This window comes from Coregonus clupeaformis, chromosome 10 (assembly GCF_020615455.1).
Source record: "Coregonus clupeaformis isolate EN_2021a chromosome 10, ASM2061545v1, whole genome shotgun sequence".
NCBI lineage: Eukaryota > Metazoa > Chordata > Actinopteri > Salmoniformes > Salmonidae > Coregonus > Coregonus clupeaformis.
The window spans coordinates 16,864,023-16,884,112 of NC_059201.1; the positions used below are offsets into that span (position 1 = coordinate 16,864,023).

The 20,090-nt window shown below is 47.5% G+C and overlaps 1 protein-coding gene across 1 annotated transcript in view; it reads left to right on the top strand.

The window, feature by feature from the left end:
* Positions 1-20,090, top strand: part of LOC121574610 (collagen alpha-1(VII) chain-like) — an 87,410-nt gene that overhangs the window by 15,187 nt on the left and 52,133 nt on the right. The window contains exons 9-38 of the mRNA XM_045223219.1: positions 1,902-2,021; positions 3,291-3,446; positions 4,096-4,215; positions 5,381-5,530; positions 6,487-6,603; positions 6,814-6,960; positions 7,092-7,217; positions 7,314-7,460; positions 7,893-8,015; positions 8,207-8,485; positions 8,980-9,123; positions 9,342-9,473; positions 11,950-12,096; positions 12,791-12,922; positions 13,051-13,197; positions 13,447-13,566; positions 13,748-13,897; positions 14,093-14,229; positions 14,335-14,461; positions 15,046-15,189; positions 15,361-15,536; positions 15,741-15,779; positions 15,924-15,950; positions 16,063-16,107; positions 16,286-16,387; positions 16,727-16,798; positions 17,238-17,273; positions 17,393-17,446; positions 17,554-17,628; positions 17,746-17,859. Coding sequence (XP_045079154.1) covers positions 1,902-2,021; positions 3,291-3,446; positions 4,096-4,215; positions 5,381-5,530; positions 6,487-6,603; positions 6,814-6,960; positions 7,092-7,217; positions 7,314-7,460; positions 7,893-8,015; positions 8,207-8,485; positions 8,980-9,123; positions 9,342-9,473; positions 11,950-12,096; positions 12,791-12,922; positions 13,051-13,197; positions 13,447-13,566; positions 13,748-13,897; positions 14,093-14,229; positions 14,335-14,461; positions 15,046-15,189; positions 15,361-15,536; positions 15,741-15,779; positions 15,924-15,950; positions 16,063-16,107; positions 16,286-16,387; positions 16,727-16,798; positions 17,238-17,273; positions 17,393-17,446; positions 17,554-17,628; positions 17,746-17,859 — 3,605 coding nt within the window. The remainder of the gene's footprint in view (positions 1-1,901; positions 2,022-3,290; positions 3,447-4,095; positions 4,216-5,380; positions 5,531-6,486; positions 6,604-6,813; positions 6,961-7,091; positions 7,218-7,313; positions 7,461-7,892; positions 8,016-8,206; positions 8,486-8,979; positions 9,124-9,341; positions 9,474-11,949; positions 12,097-12,790; positions 12,923-13,050; positions 13,198-13,446; positions 13,567-13,747; positions 13,898-14,092; positions 14,230-14,334; positions 14,462-15,045; positions 15,190-15,360; positions 15,537-15,740; positions 15,780-15,923; positions 15,951-16,062; positions 16,108-16,285; positions 16,388-16,726; positions 16,799-17,237; positions 17,274-17,392; positions 17,447-17,553; positions 17,629-17,745; positions 17,860-20,090) is intronic.

Consider the following 20,090-nt stretch of genomic DNA (forward strand, 5'->3'; position numbering starts at 1 on the left):
GCACGACCACTTTAACTAGGTGTGTGTGCACTTTCCCTACACTGGCTTCCTGTTAAGGCAAGGGCTGATTTCAAGGTTTTACTGTTAACCTATAAAGCGTTACATGGGCTTGCTCCTACCTATCTTTCCGAGTTGGTCCTGCCGTACATACCAATACGTACGCTACGGTCACAAGACGCAGGCCTCCTAATTGTCCCTAGAATTTCTAAGCAAACAGCGGGAGGCAGGGCTTTCTCCTATAGATCTCCATTTTTATGGAACAGTTTGCCTACCCATGTGAGAGACGCAGACTCGGTCTCAACCTTTAAGTCTTTACTGAAGACTTATCTCTTCAGTAGGTCATATGATTGAGTGTAGTCTGGCCCAGGAGTGTGAAGGTGAACGGAAAGGCTCTGGAGCAACGAACAGCCCTTGCTGTCTCTGCCAGGCCGGTTCCCCTCTCTCCACTGGGGTTCTCTGCCTCTAACCCTGTTACAGGGGCTGAGTCACTGGCTTGCTGGTGCTCTTTCATGCCGTCCCTAGGAGGGGTGCGTCACTTGAGTGGGTTGAGTTACTGACGTGATCTTCCTGTCTGGGTTGGCGCCCCCCTTGGTTTGTGCTGTGGTGGAGACCTCTGTGGGCTATACTCGGCCTTGTCTCAGGATTGTAAGTTGGTGGTTGAGGATATCCCTCTGGTGGTGCGGGGGGCTGTGCTTTGGCAGAGTGGGTGGGGTTATATCCTTCCTGTTTGGCCCTGTCCGGGGGTTTCTTCGGATGGGGCCACAGTGTCTCCGGACCGCTCCTGTCTCAGCCTCCAGTATTTATGCTGCAGTAGTTTATGTGTCGGGGGGCTGGGGTTAGTTGGTTATACCTGGAGTACTTCTCCTGTCTTATCCAGTGTCCTGTGTGAATTTAAGTATGCTCTCTCTAATTCTCTCGTTCTCTCTTTCTCTCTGAGAACCTGAGCCCTAGGACCATACGTCAGGACTACCGGGCATGCTGACACCTTGCTGTCCCCAGTCCGCCTGGCCTTGTTGCTATTCCAGTTTCAACTGTTCTGCCTGCGGTTACGAAACCCCTACCTGTCCCAGACCTGCTGTTTTCAACTCTTAATGATCGGCTATGAAAAGCCAACTGAGAGACCTGAGCCCTAGGACCATACGTCGGGACTACCGGCCGTGGTGACTCCTTGCTGTCCCCAGTCCGCCTGGCCTTGCTGCTATTCCAGTTTCAACTGTTCTGCCTGCGGTTATGGAACCCCTACCTGTCCCAGACCTGCTGTTTTCAACTCTTAATGATCGGCTATGAAAAGCCAACTGAGATTTATTCCTGATTATTATTTGACCATGCTTGTCACTTATGAACATTTTTGAACATCTTGGCATGGTTCTGTTATAATCTCCACCCGGCACAGCCAGAAGAGGACTGGCCACCCCTCATAGCCTGGTTCCTCTCTAGGTTTCTTCCTAGGTTTTGGCCTTTCTAGGGAGTTTTTCCTAGCCACCGTGCTTCTACACCTGCATTACTAGCTGTTTGGGGTTTTAGGCTGGGTTTCTGTAAAGCACTTCGAGATATTAGCTGATGTAAGAAGGGCTATATAAAATAAAATTGATTGATTGATTGATATAAATGGAGCTTTATCTTTACTTTCAATCTATGTATATTTTAGATTAGTTCTGGATACCATACCAACACAGTCTTTCTTTCCTCTCAATGACATGTCATATCATCCCCTCTCTCCACATCTGTCTTTCTTTAGTCACTAACAAGTTCTCCCCCGTTTCTCCTCAATGTGTCACTCTCCAATGTGAAGCCAAACCATCCTAGTAGACCACATGTACGTCTCATCTGCCTCTCATCCCTGTCTATCCTCCTCCATCATCCCTCTCTCCCTTCCTCCCTCTCCACCCCTCGTTTCTCAGAGTCGCTACCGGGGGTGTCCGGTCTTCGTCTGGTCCAGGCTGGTTTCTTCTCCCTCTCTCTGACCTGGGACGCTCCCACCTCACAGTTCCAAGGCTACCGACTCACCTACGGACCCAGAGGTCAGACACATGAGCATGCACGCTTGCACGTATGCACAAACACACACACGCACTCACGCACACATACACACATTCCTAAACACCTATACTCCGACTACTGCTCAGTCAAGCATACTCTCATTCTATGTGACAACTGCTGATGTAAACAGGACTTTATAAAATACATTTGATTGATTGTTCACAGATGAAGGAGAAATAAATGCCGTCATGTTAACTGTCATTATAAAACACTGAACTCTTTACATATTTTCTTGGCAGGTGAGAGTGTAACAGACACAGAAAGGGGGGAGAGAGGGAGGGATGGGGACAACAACCTACATATGGCAAGTTGAGAGATGTAAATATGTGTGTAGATTTATGGACATCAGGGTAGTATGCAGTACTATGATGGAGATACCATGTCTCACCTTATACCGCCCTCCGGCGCTCCCTGCCTGGCAGAGAAGAGTTTTATTACCCAATCATTACCACAAATATCACATACACTTTTACAGATAGTTTTACAGAGACGTTAAAAACGATGCAGGAGAGACATAGGGAAACTTCAGGTATGTAGTAGGGATTGAATGTGGCTGCAATTCTATACAATAACAGGAAAAGGGTGTGTTATGTCAGATCTATTTATGGGGTGTGTTGAGGTGTGTGGTGTGACGTGCCCCTGAGGAACTACCACCATACGCACACAACATAACTCAGCGTGGCAGCTCCATCCCTGAGTCAGGGTGTGGCAGGAGTACCAGTCTCACATGGAGAACCTTTAGGAAGACAGACTGCCACTCTTGTTTGTTTTCAATTAGGTCAGCGTTTATTCTTTAAAGGTGCTACACATAGAATGTTTGCATTGTAATTTCAGAAAATGTCCATAATATATCTGCAGTAATAGTGGAATGATAGTGTTTCAAAATATTTTGGGCACATGTAAAATCGCATTCTGAAATGCAGAATTTCTATTTGACAACAAAAGCCGGAGAGGCTTCTGTCATTTCCTGGTTGCTAAAATTCTACACTGTTCTCTCAATTTCAGAAAAAAAGCACTGAATAGGGTAGGAAATCATCAAACGTTTGGGGGTTTGTGAGCGGGAGAACCCTGCTAGCGGAGCACCAGAAAAAGTTGAGCTCTGCTCTATTTTATGCAAATTTCAAGCGAAGCATTGTCAAGAGGAGGCGGCGACTCTGGTTTCACAAGCATAAGGACCAGACATTGTATTTACTTGTCTGTTGCCGGCTCTAACCCTTGTGATTGGCTGGCTGTGATTGATTGATTGACAGGTCAGCCCAAGGCCCAGCTAGTGGAGCAGTCTCTGGCTGCAGACTCCACCTCTGTCACCCTGGAGAGGCTACTGCCCGACACAGAGTACGTCCTCACCCTCTACCCGCTGTTCCCCCGAAACTCTGCCTCCCCTGCCACCCTCACCTCACGGACATGTAAGTACACCACACCCCCTCTCTCCCATTACCCTCAGTCAGTACTGCATGATGCATCATTATATCATCTTCTGTTTTAAGTGCACTTCACATTATTGGTATGAGCCATTGTTTGTCAATGGAAGAGGAGCACATAAGTTCTACAGTTATCATGCTCCTGAGCCTGACCTCACAGCAACCACAGTGCCTTGTGGCAGTAGTGTGAAGGCTACATTAAGAGGAAATCATTTGGAACTGTTTTTGGATGGATGGATTTCATGCCATGTCAACCATACCAATTGGCCTCATGCATTTGTGACTTTATGTGAACCATAGGTGGAAAGGTAACAGTGATCAGAAAGGTTGTCATCGCCAGAGAGGGTGCTTTGCACGTGTTTCTCTGACACTATTTTACCTAGTTTACCACTAATCGTTAGAACATCATACTGCCATCTGGTGGTCACTATTTGTGCTGCAGTAATAATAAAAAGTCTGAAGCTCTCATATATTGTTAATCTGTGCCCTATTCTTTTATTTATTTTTATTTCACCTTTATTTAACCAGGTAAGCCAGTTGAGAACAAGTTCTCATGTGCCTATTTCAGTATGTACACTGTGTTTAGCACTGTGTGTATGTGTGTGTGCGTTTGCGTGTTGTGTGTGTCTTGCAGTGCGTCTGGAGGCGGCCCAGCAGCTGTCAGTGGAGACGGTGTCAGAGCGTAGCGTCCGGGTGTTGTGGAGAGGAGTGGGTGGAGCCAGGGCCTACAGACTGGTCTGGGGACCATTCACCGGTAAGGAGCAGAGAAACAGTGACCAATGACAGCAGATTCTGTGCCTGTGTACCCATGCATCCATCAATATAGACTTACCTTATTAACATGTATTTACGCAGGATGGTTGTTCTTCAGAAATCCATAGTGACACAGAATGGAATTTAGGAGAGAATCAGCAAGGCTGTTAATACTTTGTATAGTGAGCAGTCAGTGACACAATTTATGTGTGCACAACAACTGTCCTTGTCCTTTTCTTTCACCCTACCGCCCTCTATCTTCCCTCTGCTCTCCTCTCCCCCCACCCTCTCTCCTCTCCTCTCCTCTCCTCTCCCCCCACCCCCTCTCCTCTCCTCTCCTCCCACCCCCTCTCCTCTCCCCCACCCCTCTCTCCTCTCCTCTCCTCTCACCCCCCTCTCCTCTCCTCCCACCCCCTCTCCTCTCCCCCACCCTCTCTCCTCTCCTCTCCTCTCCTCCCACCCCCTCTCCTCTCCCCCCACCCCTCTCTCCTCTTCCCCCACCCCTCTCTCCTCTCCCCACAATCCTCTCTCCTCTCCTCTCCTCCCACCCCCTCTCCTCTCCCCCCACCCTCTCTCCTCTCCCCACAATCCTCTCTCCTCTCCTCTCCTCCCACCCCCTCTCCTCTCCCCCCCACCCCTCTCTCCTCTCCCCCACCCCCCTCTCCTCTCCCCCCACCCCTCTCTCCTCTCCCCCACCCCTCTCTCCTCTCCCCACAATCCTCTCTCCTCTCCTCTCCTCCCACCCCCTCTCCTCTCCCCCACCCCCCTCTCCTCTCCCCCCCACCCCTCTCTCCTCTCCCCCCACCCCCTCTCTCCTCTCCTCTCCCCCTGCCCCCCTCTCCTCTCCTCCCGCCCCTCTCTCCTCTCCCCCAATCCCCTCTCCTCTCCCCCCGCCCCGCCCCCCTCTCCTCTCCCCCGCCCCTCTCTTCTCTCCCCCCGCCCCCTCTCCTCTCCTCTCCCCTGCCTCTCTCTCCTCTCCCCCCGCCCCTCTCTCCTCTCCCCTCTCTTCCCCCGCCCCTCTCTCCTCTCCCCCGCCCCTCTCTCCTCTCCCCCGCCCCTCTCTCCTCTCCTCTCCCCCCACCCCCTCTCTCCCCCCGCCCCCCGCCCCTCTCTCCTCTACCCCCCCACCCCTCTCTCCTCTCCCCCCACCTCTGTGTCTCTCCCAGGTCGTGATGTGGAGTCTGTGGATTTGGCTGGTGACAGTGAGACTCACACCCTGTTGAACCTGCAGCCAGACACTGAGTACATTGTCACTGTCATCACCCTCTACGAAGGCAACACAGAGGGTCCTGGTGCTACCACCAGGTTCAAGATAGGTACAGAGCTACACACACACAATTTGGAGAGATCACTGAAACACAAATACATTTCCCTCTCCTCCTCTCTCGCTCTCAGTCTATTTTCCTCTCAGTCTTTGTCCCAGTAACTTCCACTTTGTCCCAGTAACTTCCACTGTGTCCCAGTAACTTCCACTGTGTCCAACAGGCCGTAGTGTAAAGGAGGATAGTAGAGGCAGTGGAAAATAGAGGAAGTAGAGGCAGAGAGAGAATTATATTATTCTGCTTACTAAATATTCACTGTTTATCCTTTTTTGGAAGTTAAATCTGTAGCACACATGCTTACTGTGCAGAAAACACACACACAAACACATACACATACTGCTTCCTGTGTATGACTAATTTTAGAGGGATGTCTTCACTTAACAAGGGATTTGGGTTGTTTGAGTTAAAGCTGAGTCATCATCATGTTTATTGGTCTGGATTGAAATCAGGGAGGGGGTGGCATACTGTAGCTATTTAAAACAGAATGCCTCCTAATGCTCCTCTCTGGGATATTTGATCTCAAATGGAAGAGAAAACACACAATGTTTGTGTAGCTAAGAGTTGTTCAAAATAAGTATACTGGCAGTCCAACTAAGATGCATTATGAATTGAAATCCCCTCTAATAGCTGATTATAAACTGGGTGGTTCGAGCCCTGAATGCTGATTGACTGAAAGCCGTGGTATATCAGACCGTATACCACTGGTATGACAAAACATATATTTTTACTGTTCTAAATACGTTGGTAACCAGTTTATAATAGCAATAAGGCACCTTGGGGGTTTGTGGTAAGAACAGCCCTTAGCCGTGGTATATTGGCCATATACCACACCCCCTTGTGCCTTATTGCTTAAATATCCCCTGAAGGGGTTTTTAAGAGGTTCTGGCATACCATGATGTATCAGTTGATCAGACCCATGGTTGTGTTGTATCTCTGTTCCCCCCATGCAGAGAGTCTGGAGCAGCAGGTGCTGAGGGCAGCCACCACCGGGCCCTCCTCCATCCGCCTCACCTGGAACCTTATCCAGTCTGCCAGGGGATACCGCCTGGAGTGGAGGCAGGGGGAAGGTCAGACACACACACGCTCATGCTCGCATACACATGTAAAGACACGTACGCCACATGAGTGTGCTCACACATACAAACTAAAGATTCCTGTACTTTCAAACCCCTCAACATTGAAGTACTTGGAGTACACCGATCCACTCACACAAACATAGATGTACCCTCACTGACTGTCAACATCAAACTGACTTACTGTAGTCTCTCTCTCCTCAGGTGGCAGAGTACAGAGTCAGTCGTTCTCCAGGAACACCACTATTTATGATCTGTCAGGGCTGCAACCCAGCACTGAATATGTCATCACCCTGTTCACCCTGTATGAGGGACGGGAAGAGGCCACTCCCGTCTCCACCTCTCCCACAGGTCAGGGATAGGGGCAAGCGCACCCCCTTTTTTTAGCCCCTTTATATTTAATATTTACTTTTGTATTTCACTGATTATTTGTATCTTATTTGTTTCACCATTTGACTGACCCCCCCCCATCATGTGTACAGTGGAACAGCTGGTGGGGAGGGTGTCCAACCTGCGAGTGGTAGAGTACCTGGGCAGCACTGTGCGACTGGGATGGACAGGGGTTGCCGGGGCAACGCAGTACCGTATCCTCATGGTCAACACTGAAGGTAAGGGCACATCTCAAATGACACCCTATTCCCTCCCTATATAGTGCACTACTTTAGATCAGAAGCCACATATGTTTTAACACTCTGTACTTACAGCGCAAACAGAGGAAACCCGCAGTATCCCTGGAAGCCAGACGACCCTTGACCTTAGGGGTCTGACGGAGGGCGTGTCTTATGGGGTCAGCGTGACAGCTGTGGTGGGAGACAGCGAGGGGGACCCAGTCACTGTCTACATCAAAGCAGGTGAGACACACACACACACACACACACACACACACACACTCATTGTATGCTAGTGCGTGCTCCAGCCTGTGAGAGAGAGGATGTAGACAGATTGAATGGGTGCAGATCTTGGCTCAGAGCTGCAGTGTGTTTGCCAGTTTGGTAAACAGTGCTGTGTTGTGGTTGTGGCTGAATGAATGGCTGCCAGCTGATTGTCAATGTGAATGGGTGTTGAATACTGATACTGAGGAGAGGTGAGCTGAGGCAAGAACAGACAGAGATGAAAGAAGAGGGCCGTGTTTAGTAGGCACGAAATGGGAAAATGTTTTGAAATGGGAAATATACGTTTGATATTGAACATGGGAAATGGTTTGGTTGTCCACTGATATTGAACATGGGAAATGGTTTGGTTGTCCACTAAACTGCAATGTTCTTATTGATTTGTGATTTTAGAACAAGCATTGGAGAAAGTGACCAACCTGCGTGTGACAAACACCAATGGTCGGCGACTCCGAATCGCCTGGACAGGGGTTTCCGGAGCGACAGGGTACAGGGTCACTTGGAGACAAGGCAACAGTAAGTGTCAGCTGAATTATGCTTGGAATGATTTTGTGATAAACTAGTCCTCAGAAATACAATGTTATGATAACATAATTATAGCAGCAGTCCCTATTTTTGTATGTATGTGTTACTGTCTCTCTCACCCTCTCCTTTAGATGCAGAGCAGTCCCAGTGTGTGTGTCTATAACAGTGTGTATGTCTCCTAGATGCGGAGCAGTCCCGTGTTCTGGGGCCAGGGGCCTCGCCCTACACGGTGGAGGGGCTGCAGCCAAATGAGGCTCTGGTCCTGGGCGTGGCGGCTGTGATTGGTCAACGTATTGGGGAGGTGGTCACCCTCTCGGCCAGGACCAATGGCAACAACGGCTCAAGCTCAAGCACGGTTAGCGGCCTGCGTATCATTGATGTCACCTCTCAGAGGATACGCATCACATGGTTACCGGTCTCCAGGGCATCTGGCTACAAGATTACCTGGCGCAGTGGAAATGGTAGGCGTGGTTACGATAAGTGAGATGGGTCTTATCTGACATATAAATTACATTCCTATGGATCCTTACCTTAGGTCTCAAAGCATATTAAGGCTCAAAGAACGCATTGTATTGGTTATTGTCTAGTAGTTGCTGTAGTCTAGTAATACAGTAATAGCAATCCCCAGTAGCGTTCACCTCTGCCTGACCCATAGAGAATGATAGAGGCCTCTAGTGGCCAAAAGGCTGTTTTAGCATGGGCAGAGCCATTGAGGGCTTACACCATTTTAATGTAGTCAACTGGGTGTGACTTCCAACTTTATTGACTGATCCCTCCTGATGACCCTGTTGGAGTCATGTCCAAGCAGGTCATCAGGAGGGATCAGCCAATCGTAAAGAAAAATATTTTCTATTGCCTCAATGGCGCTGCCTGTGCGCTCACAGACGCCATAATTGGAACTATATAGGGATGCTTTCTCTATCATTCTCTATGGCCTGACCCCATCTGTCTACAGGAGTGGAGTCATCCCGCACGGTGGCCGCTGATGTCACTTCCTTCACCATCGACAGCCTTCAGGAAGACTCCTCCTACCAGGTGTCAGTCTCCTCACTGATTGGGTCTCGGGAAGGATACCCCGCCTCCCTGAACACCAGAACAGGTATCGCTCCATCGCTCCATTAACAAATTGACCCCTAACCCCTTCTCTTCTTGATAGCCCCTAGTAGATTTGAATGAGTTGGTTAGCTGTCAACAATATGGTAACAGCTTCACTTAGTTAATTTAAAGATTGATTTAATTAATTAATGAAAGGAGTGCTGTCCTATAGACCAGTGCTTGTAAATTGGTGACTGATATCTTCCACTTCTCTGTCCTCAGAGTCAGACCAGGTGGTGGTGGGAACAGTGACCTCACTCACAGTCCAGGAGTCCCGCGGTGAGGTCGTCAGAGTAACATGGGTGGGCGTGCAGGGAGCAACAGCCTATCGTGTGGCTTGGAAGCGAATTGATGGTGAGAGATTTGATTAGTTTTACTGTTTTAATAATATAATAATATGCCATTTAGCAGACTCTTTTATCCAAAGTGACATACAGTCATGTGTGCATACATTTTTACGTATGGGTGGTCCCGGGGATCGAACCCACTACCCTGGCATTACAAGCGCCATGCTCTACCAATTGAGCTACAGAGGATGTGAATGTTTTGAAATGTGAATGATTTTCCATGATATTTCATGATTAAATAGCGCACTATCCATAGCTCATTTTCATATAGGAATTACCTCTATTCACACCAGCCACACTTAACATATATAAACTTAGCAAAAAAAGAAACCTCCCCTTTTCAGGACCCTGTCTTTCAAAGATAATTAGTGAAAATCCAAATAACTTCACAGATCTTCATTGTAAAGGGTTTAAACACTGTTTCCCATGCTTGTTCAATGAACCATAAACAATTAATGAACATGCACCTGTGGAACGGTCGTTAAGACACCAACAGCTTACAGACAGTAGGCAATTAAGGTCACAGTTATGAAAACTTAGGACACTAAAGAGGCCTTTCTACTGACTCTGAAAAACACCAAAAGAAAGATGCCCAGGGTCCCTGCTCATCTGCGTGAATGTGCCTTAGGCATGCTGCAAGGAGGCATGAGGACTGCAGATGTGACCAGGGCAATAAATTGCAATGTCCGTACTGTGAGACGCCTAAGACAGCGCTACAGGGAGACAGGACGGACAGCTGATCGTCCTCACAGTGGTAGACCACGTGTAACAATACCTGCACAGGATCAGTACATCCGAACATCACACCTGCGGGACAGGTACACGATGGCAACAACAACTGCCCGAGTTACACCAGGAACGCACAATCCCTCCATCAGTGCTCAGACTGTCCGCAATAGGCTGAGAGAGGCTGGACTGAGGGCTTGTAGGCCTGTTGTAGGGCAGGTCATCACCAGACATCACCGGCAACAACGTCGCCTATGGGCACAAACCCACCGTTGCTGGACCAGACAGGACTGGCAAAAAGTGCTCTTCACTGACGAGTCACGGTTTTGTCTCACCAGGGGTGATGGTCGGATTCGCGTTTATCGTCGAAGGCATGAGCGTTACACCGAGGCCTGTACTCTGGAGCAGGATCGATTTGGAGGTGGAGGGTCCATCATGGTCTGGGGCGGTGTGTCACAGCATCATCGGACTGAGCTTGTTGTCATTGCAGGCAATCTCAACGCTGTGGATTACAGGGAAGACATCCTCCTCCCTCATGTGGTACCCTTCCTGCAGGCTCATCCTGACATGACCCTCCAGCATGACAATGCCACCAGCCATACTGCTTGTTCTGTGCGTGATTTCCTGCAAGACAGGAATGTCAGTGTTCTGCCATGGCCAGCGAAGAGCCCGGATCTCAATCCCATTGAGCACGTCTGGGACCTGTTGGATCGGAGGGTGAGGGCTAGGGCCATTCCCCCCAGAAATGTCAGGGAACTTGTAGGTGCCTTGGTGGAAGAGTGGGGCTACATCTCACAGCAAGAACTGGCAAATCTGGTACAGTCCATGAGGAGGAGATGCACTGCAGTACTTAATGCAGCTGGTGGCCACACCAGATACTGACTGTTACTTTTAATTTTGACTCCCCCCTTTGTTCAGGGACACATTATTCCATTTCTGTTAGTCACATGTCTGTGGAACTTGTTCAGTTTATGTCTCAGTTGTTGAATCTTGTTATGTTCATACAAATATTTACACATGTTAAGTTTGCTGAAAATAAACGCAGTTGACAGTGAGAGGACGTTTCTTTTTTTGCTGAGTTTTATATACACAGCAAATTGGCCAGTGTTACTTAGTGTTGAGTTTTCAGTGTAACATTTCTAGTGTTGATTCAGGTATTAAATTAACTCTGTAAGTGTAAAATAACCCCAGTGTTGGTGTTAATAACCAGTGTTAAACCAAAACCACGCCCATCATTATCATATTTCCTAGCATCCTCTATTGCAGGTTGATTTTTAGAATTGTTTGTTTCATTATCTATGTTTTTGCATGTACAATGATTGATTAATTAACCTTGTGCTACTCAAATATAAATAACATACATTTTTCTAAACTAATCCAATCTGTTACTTTGCATCCATTACTGAAATGGTTGTTCCTGTTAACCCATAAGAGTCTAAGGCTTTATAAGATACACTTTGTATTGTGTTAAATAATTCTCACTTAGGATATCTGACACTAACAAAGACAGTCATTGGTGGTGATTTTACACTTCATTCAAAAGGCAAGGCACTCTGGGAAATATTTAAATAAGGCTTTACACTAAGCAGTGTGTTAATTTAACACTGAAAAGTGTGGACCCGTATAGACACTGGACCAGTGTTAAATGTAACGCTGTCAGTGTTGATTTAACGGTGGAGAATTTGCTGTGTGTTAATGAAACATGGCAGCCATTGTGTGCCAGACCACTCACCAGCACCCCTTCTGTCTTGGTATAGGTGGGGAGGAGAGGAGCCAGCTGGTGGGTGGTGACCTGACAGCGGTGGACCTGGAGCAGCTGGACCCGGGGGCTCAGTATGAGGTGCAGGTCATGGCCCTGGTTCAGAACAGAGAGGGATCCCCAGTCTCTGTCAGAATCACCACACGTGAGTTACACTACAGTCTTAAAGAAAAGAGACTGTGTGGTAACATTGTACCTCTGTTTGATTAGGATGGATATGAAAACATTGGAAGGTATAACTTTACTGAATTACTATGTAGCAGGGTTGGGGTCAATTCCATTTCAATTCCACTGCATCGCAGTGTTGCGGCGTCACTACAGCCTGGGGTCCCATAGGGTGGCGCACAATTGGCCCAGCATCGTCCGGGTTAGGGGAGGGTTTGGCCGGGGGGGCTTTACTTGGCTCATCGCACTCTAGCAACTCCTTGTGGCGGGCCGGGCGCCTGCAAGCTGACTTCGGTCGTCAGTTGAACAGTGTTTCCTCCGACACATTGGTGCGGCTGGCTTCCAGGTTAAGCGAGCGGGTGTTAAGAAGCGCGGTTTGGCGGGTCATGTTTCGGAGGACGCATGACTTGACCTTCGCCTCTCCCGAGCCCGTTGGGGAGTTGCAGCGATGAGACAAGATTGTAATCACACATTTTTTTTAAAATTAAATAAATAATAATCCAATTCCAAATTGTCCTCATTGAAAAGCACTGAAGATAATTGGAATTTCAGTGTACTTCCTGAATTGACTGTAACGTGGGGTTTTAATGCGTACTGCTATGTACTGTATTTCCTCTTTCAGTATTCTCAGTATTTCCTTGCTCATTGTGTAATTTCTGTGTGTGTGTGTGTAGCAGGGGAACCTGCTGCTGTGGACCGTATGGAGGGGGTCAGGGTGGTGGAGGCTACCCCAGGGGTACTGCGTCTGGTCTGGAGAGGGATGGCTGGGGTCACAGGGTACCGCATCTACTGGAGATCAGCCCTGGGTAAACACAAACACACAGACACAGATACATACATAAAATGCGCATCCAAACATATTTATTTGCCATTTTCTGGGGGCATCAATTTATTTATTTTACGTTTTCTAATATTCTCTACTGGTTCCATGCAGGTGAGGCTGAATCGAGCCGTCTGATAGGTCGAGATGCGACCTCGTTTGACCTGGATGGTCTGCGGCCTGGGGTGAGCTACACTGTGAGGCTGGCTGCCATCTTCAGGGACAGAGAGAGTCAAGCTGTCACTATCACTGCCTCCACAGGTACACCTCTCTGCCCACACCATCTCCTCTACTTTCATTCACTATAGTTAGGGACAGGAGTTTTCCTGACCATGTGACCTGACCAAGATCAAATCTTATCAAAAACCCAAGGTTTTTGTGGTTATGGCTATAGGTTATAACTGTATAGTCACAACCTCTCAATGTCCTCTATCACACGATTACTGAAGTCACTCACATACGGTTGGCTCTCTCTTAACTGATCACTCACTCCTCTTCTCCTCCCTTTAGCTCCCCTACAGCCTGTAACAGGTCTGCGTGTGGCAGAGGTTACCCAGAATTCTGTGTTGCTAGGCTGGGTTCCACTGACTGGTGCCACAGGATACATCCTGCGCTGGAAAGAGGAGAGAGGTGAGACAGCAACACTGCATAATGGGGTCAAATTTGGTAGTTTACTGACTATGTTCCACATTGAAAGGTTGATCACTAATCTTTGTGTGTGTGTGCATGCTTGTGTGTGCCTGTGTTTGTGTGTACTTGTACGTGCTTGTATATGTGGGTGCCCGTGTGTGTGTGTGTTTTCTCTAACCAGACACTGGTCCGGGTCAATCCATCCCACTGCCTGGGTCATCCAGCTCCTACAGGGTGACAGGGCTACGTCTGGGCCTGAAATACCGCTTCACCCTGCAGCCCAGCTTCCAGAGAGAGGTGGGCCCTGAGACCTCAGTGGACGAACGCACTGGTAAGACTGACATCACTCCTTTTTATCCCCTCTCCTCAGTCCTCATACCGGCCCTTGTACCACTTAACCAGTAGTTCCTAAACTATGGCCTTTAAACAAAACAATACTTGACATTATATAAGCCTTTACCCAAGAAAAACTAACCCAACACATTATTTTCCAACCCCTGCTCTCTCTCTATCGCTCTGTCCTCAGTGTGTGTGGGTGGTCGTCTCGACGTGGTATTCCTGGTTCCAGCTTCCAGGGATCGGGCCAGCCTGGCTGATTCTCTGCTCTCCCTCCTGACCAGCGCTGCCGGCTCCCTCACTACCATTGGAGAACGGGACTCACAGGTACTCTACAGGAACAGACATCTGTGATATGTGTGTGTTGGCTGCTAGTGTTCTTCTGTGTGATTCTATGGTGTGTTTTTCTGGTGTTCTTCCTGTATCCTCCAGCTGGGGATTGTAGTGTACAGCGCCCGACCCAAGGTCTGGTTCCTGCTCAATCGCCATAGCAGCAGTGAGACGCTGCTTCAGGAGATCCTGTCCACGCCTTTTGAGGACGGCCCAGGGAATGCTATAGGTGTGTGTGTTTTGTACGTACCTGTGTGAATGTGCATGCGTGCTTGAGTGTATGTGAGTGTGTGTGTGTGAGTGAGTGTGTTTGTGTGTGAGTGTGAGTGCATGTGCATGTGCATGTGTATGTGTGACATAGAGAGATATAGAGATTACTTTGAAATAACCAGTTTTTGCATTGCCATTGCCATTAAGGGCTTCCACCATTATATTGTTGTTAACTTGGTGGGGATTTTTGTGGGTTGGGAGCGATCAGCCAATGATCAGAGCATTGCCTTCTTCAAATTGGTTTGCCTAGTTTGTTAATGGCTTTAAGCTATATGACCGTCATCTAGTGGCCACAATAAATTATTGACACACAACATTTTGTTCAAGACTCCAGCACGGCAGGTGGCAGTAAATCACCAATATTAGCTTTACACTTTTTTCAAACATCAAAAGAAGAAGAAAATGTACTACTTTAAAATAGAGATAGCCTCAGTGGCGCTGCCAATGCTGTCACAGATACCATAATGGCACAGATACAAAGTTGAGATCTCTATACATCTCTATGGTGTGTGATGATATGTAAATGTGTATCTCCCCCTGCAGGCCAGGCGATGACGTTCACCAGACAGTTCCTTCTCAGCCCCACAGCTGGTCGTAGACCCAGAGTTCCTGGTGCGGTGGTGATCATTGCAGATGAAAAATCCTCTGACAACGTCACTGTCCCAGCCAGTGCTATCAAAGCCTCAGGTAGCCTCACACAGACTGTACAGCACCCGCACATCTCTACTAATGGAATATTCAACAGTAACTTTTAACCTACATTCCCTTGTCACTCAATGTTTTAAAACGAACATTTTGAACAATAAATAGAAAAATGCCCAATATTTAGATGGCCGTGTGTGTGTGTGTGTGTATCAGGTGTGACGGTGCTGGCGGTGGGTATAGGTCGGGCGGACTCTGAGGAGCTGCGCCAGGCGGTGACAGATGGCAGCACCCAGAACCTCCTATATGCCCGTGATGCCACCCAGCTCGGCAACCTGCATGCCGACCTGGCTGACCTGCTGTGTGGCGTCGCCAGGATACCAGAGGGAGGGGTGAGATAAGAGGGGAAAAGTTGGTGGGGAGGTGAGGTGAGAAAGAGAGATTAGAAGTCAGACCATGCTGTAGATCCCATGATTTTGCTGTCAATGTAAGCTCTCCCAGTCAGTAAGTCAGTTAATCATTTCCAGGGACTAAGTCGCAACAATATGGTGGAATGCTCTGGGTCTCAGTGTGTATGTTGTTGTTTTCTATATCAGGGCCCAGGGACAGAGCAGTGTACCATACAGTGTCCTCGGGTGAGTTACTGTACTTTACCTCATCCATCCACACACACGTAGCCATCATTGCACTATCACCATACCTTTCAACTTCTGTGTGCTCTCATTTTCATCCCTCTTTGCCCTGCTATCTCTCATATGTGTTCATTTCACTCTCTCTAGGGTGACCAGGGGGAGCGAGGAGAAAAGGTAGCAATTGAATGGTTTTGATACCATGTTCTGTTACTGTATGTTGTCTTGGAAGTTCTATGGTCAGTAGTTGTGTCAGTTGTCCTGATCAGTTACTGACCCTCTGTTACAGGGAGGGAGTGGAAGAGACGGTACTGACGGACGCAAAGGAGAGCCTGTGAGTCTTTCACCACTGATTACTGATCTAACACTGGCAGCTCAAACATTAGCATCCTCTTATCATCCACTGAGAGTGTGTGTGTGTGTGTGTGTGTGTGTGTGTGTGTGTGTGTGTGTGTGTGTGTGTGTGTGTGTGTGTGTGTGTGTGTGTGTGTGTGTGTGTGTGTGATTTCCAGGGTCGTGATGGTTTGCCTGGCAGGGATGGCCCCAGGGGGCCTGAGGGGCGACAGGGTCAGCCTGGCCAAAGTGAGGGGGTCAGAGGGGAGAAGGGGGAGAGGGTGAGTACACATTAACACTTATACTCAACACTTGTACTGTTGTAGTGATACAGATGTAGGATCTTAATTTAATCACTCTTTTGGTGCTGAGAATTTTCCTGCATATCAGGATATGCAAACTTGTAGTGTATCTGAGGTTTAAAAAGGCTTCTAAAGTTTTAATTTCCACTTTAAAATGACAGACTTGATTTACCCTAACTAAAAATGTATCAACCTCTACAAAAATGTCTGTTCATTATAATCCACATTTCCTGTAGGATTATTTTCCTGCTATAGCAAACTGGCTCAAATTAAGATCCTACATCTGTACTGCTGTATTTACTGTTGTTTATTCTCCAGGGTTTTCCTGGTCTGGATGGGGGTCCAGGGTTGCCAGGGCGAACAGGGACCCCAGGCCCTGGAGGTGTCCCGGTGAGTAGTCAGGGGCCACAATCACAGCCAGGGCCAATCACAATGTGTAAATCAACTTGCCAATAACACATGTTGTTATCCTGATGTTCTTATACTGTAAGTAGTAGATGGTCAACCTGCTGAAAGTAAGTAAGCCTTGTCTGAACAGCCCATAGGGGCAGGAGGCTATCTCCTGTTTCTGTAGCGTGAGGCAGCTTGATGTACAAGTTCATCACCTGGAGAGGACAGTAGGCTGTCGCAGAGCCTTAGCCCCAATCCATCTCCTTAATGCTGAGTGCCAAGCAGAGAGGCATCTGGTCCCATTTTTTTAGTTATTGGGGATCAAACCCCCGACCTTTCAATCTCAGGGTGGACACTCTAACCACATTGCCACTGAGTTTGTCTAACCTGCTGTAGACGTGGTTTAACGAAATATGTTTTGCTATTTTGTCTTTTTCAGGGTTCACAGGGGCTACCGGGTGTCAGAGGAGATCCTGTGAGTATCCCTCAGCAACGCCAATGGGATCTGTTTATACTGTATCTTGCCTTGATGTTTGTTTTATGTGTGTGTTGTTGTATTATGAAGTTTGATGTTTGATGTTTTCTCTGTGGCAGGGTGATCCTGGGCTTACAGGAGCACCAGGGACAAAGGGTGACAGGGGCGACAGGGTGAGTACAGTACACCTCTTTATCCTCAGTAAACTATACATTGTATGTCATCCCATCTGCTGTGTGTGTTGGATGTTCACTAAGCTGGTTCTCTGGTGGTGTTCCAGGGTGAGCCAGGGTTGGCTGTTTCAGGAGGAGGTCTGCCTGGGAGGAAAGGAGAACCAGGGATCCCAGGAATACCAGTGAGACACACACACACACACACACACACACAGTCAGACACGTGCGATGATAAGTCATATTCTTTTCAGTTGAATTAATTCTGAATGATGATGAATGATGTTCTCTCTGTTACCCAGGGTACCCTAGGGCGTCCAGGGAATGACGGGGCCAAGGGCTTTGTGGGACCTGCAGGGACCCCTGGACAGGACGGTCGCCCCGGGATACCAGGCACCCCCGGCCTCTCTATCAAGGTCAGTTACCCTGGTCAGGTCTGGCCCTTGACACAGTAACTAGTGAACAGAACAGAACAGACCACATGGGGGAGAAAGAGAGTAGTACCAGTAGCCTGTAACCTGTGTAACCTGTAAGGGCCTTTCGTGGACGACTGGAATTGGAGGAGCGAGCACTAAGGAATTAACATGGTCCACACACACCCACACAATTGTGAAGAGGGCACGACAGCGCCCCTTCCCGTTCAGGAGGCTGAAAAGATTTGGCATGGGCCCTCAGATACTCAAAAAGTTATACAGCTGCACCATTGAGAGCATCTTGACTGGCTGCATGATCACTTAGTTCGTCAACTGCAAGGCACCTGACTGCAATGCGCTACAGAGGGTGGTGAGTACGGACCAGTACATCACTGGGGCCGAGCTCCCTGCCATCCAGGACCTCTATACCAGGTGGTGGAAGGCCCCCCCAAAAATCTCTAGCCACCCAAGCCATAGACTGTTCTCTCTGCTACCGCACGGAACCCAGTTCCTGGAGTGCCTCAGGTACTGCAGGATTTTGTTCCAACTAGACACCTGACCAACTGAGCTAATTGATCAGTTCAGTGATTGCCTAAATTCAACACACCTGGTCTTCCAGGTTGGTTAAATGAAAAACATGAAGTGCCTGCAGCACTCCAGGACCAGGGTTGCCTACTCCTGGCTTAGATTGTTGACAACATGTAAACTATATTTAGTCTCCAATGTTTATTGAAAACAAATACATTTGCACAATGAGCACTTGTTGTCTCTCAAATACATCGTTACAGTTGTTGGTTAGCTAGCTAGTGAATTTTTGCCATATTAGCATTGACATGAAATCAGTCAAAACACCTCAAAACAGGACATGGTATCAAGAACAAAATGAAACTAGATGGAACGAGTCACTTACGATTCCCCACATGGCAGTTTCTTGTCATTGTTGCTAGCTATCTGGCCATCCAGAATCACAACAACACGCAGATGTCTGCCCCATTAAAGCGTGCGCATTGTTTTCGTGACGTTGTCAGCTAATCTATCTATTTATTCCTCATGTCATAATTTATATTTTTTATTTAATTTTTTATCTTTAACTCTGCTTTGTTGGAAAAGGACCCATAAGTAAGCATTTAACTGTTAGTGTACACCTGTTGTTTACAAAGCATGTGACAAATAACATTTGATTTGATTTGACCTGTATGTATACTGTCAGTATCAAGAATGGCCACATGGGGATGAAAGAGAATTGTTTAGTGATGCGCGGGTTGACTCATAACCCGTAGTGCCCGCAGTTATATCCGCATGGCAGATGGGTTTAGGGTCATTAAATATTGTGTTTTGGACTTGGGAACAGGAGTGGAGAAATATTATTTCTTTTTTTCTGCATCTTGAAAGAAAGTAATGCTCAGTTACATACCATCTGTAGAGGTGCTGTCTTCATCATAAAAGGATAATAAAAGCTGATAGTATTTCAACCACATAAAATATGCATCGAAGCCGAACTGAAATCTTATCAGAAACATGTTGGGTCGTTTTCACAGCTTTCTATTTTCTTACAACCGATCAAACTAATGTCATTTGGACATTTTGCACTGAAAATCTTTCCAGTTTTGTTTTTCTTTTCATTACTGTATTTTCTCCCTAGTCCCTAAACGTCTTTGCTCTGCAAAAGATGACAGAGAAAAAACTTGACCGATGTCAACTAGATTGAAGCATTCATTCTATCGATCTATGCCATTATTCTGTTGAGCAAGGGTTTACTTAGTCTTCTAGGGCAACATATAATGACAAAAGAGAAGCTACATGTATCGAATTATAGCCTACCAAAATGTTGGAAATTCTAAGCAGAAACAAAGAAAATCCTGCACCCCCTGTCAAAAAATCTTTCTGCCATCTTTGATTGTAGCCTATAGTGATTTTTCTATATTTGCGGGTTAGGGTTGGGTGCGGGCCTCAGATTTTCACTTCCACTTTATCACATATATTCTGGCGGTTGCGGATAGGTTATTAGCAATTGCGGGAAGGTGCGGGTGAACAAACAGCTGACCAGCACACCACTAACAGGCACCTCATCAGTTGAAGTTCAATTCATGTTGCTCCCAAAAACATGCATCCTTTTCAAAAGTTCTCAGATGGTTCTAACTTTGAATGATTGAAGTGCTGTGAGGGATGTTCATATACAGTGCCTTCAGAAAGTGTTCAGACCCCTTGACTTTTTCCACATTTTGTTACGTTAC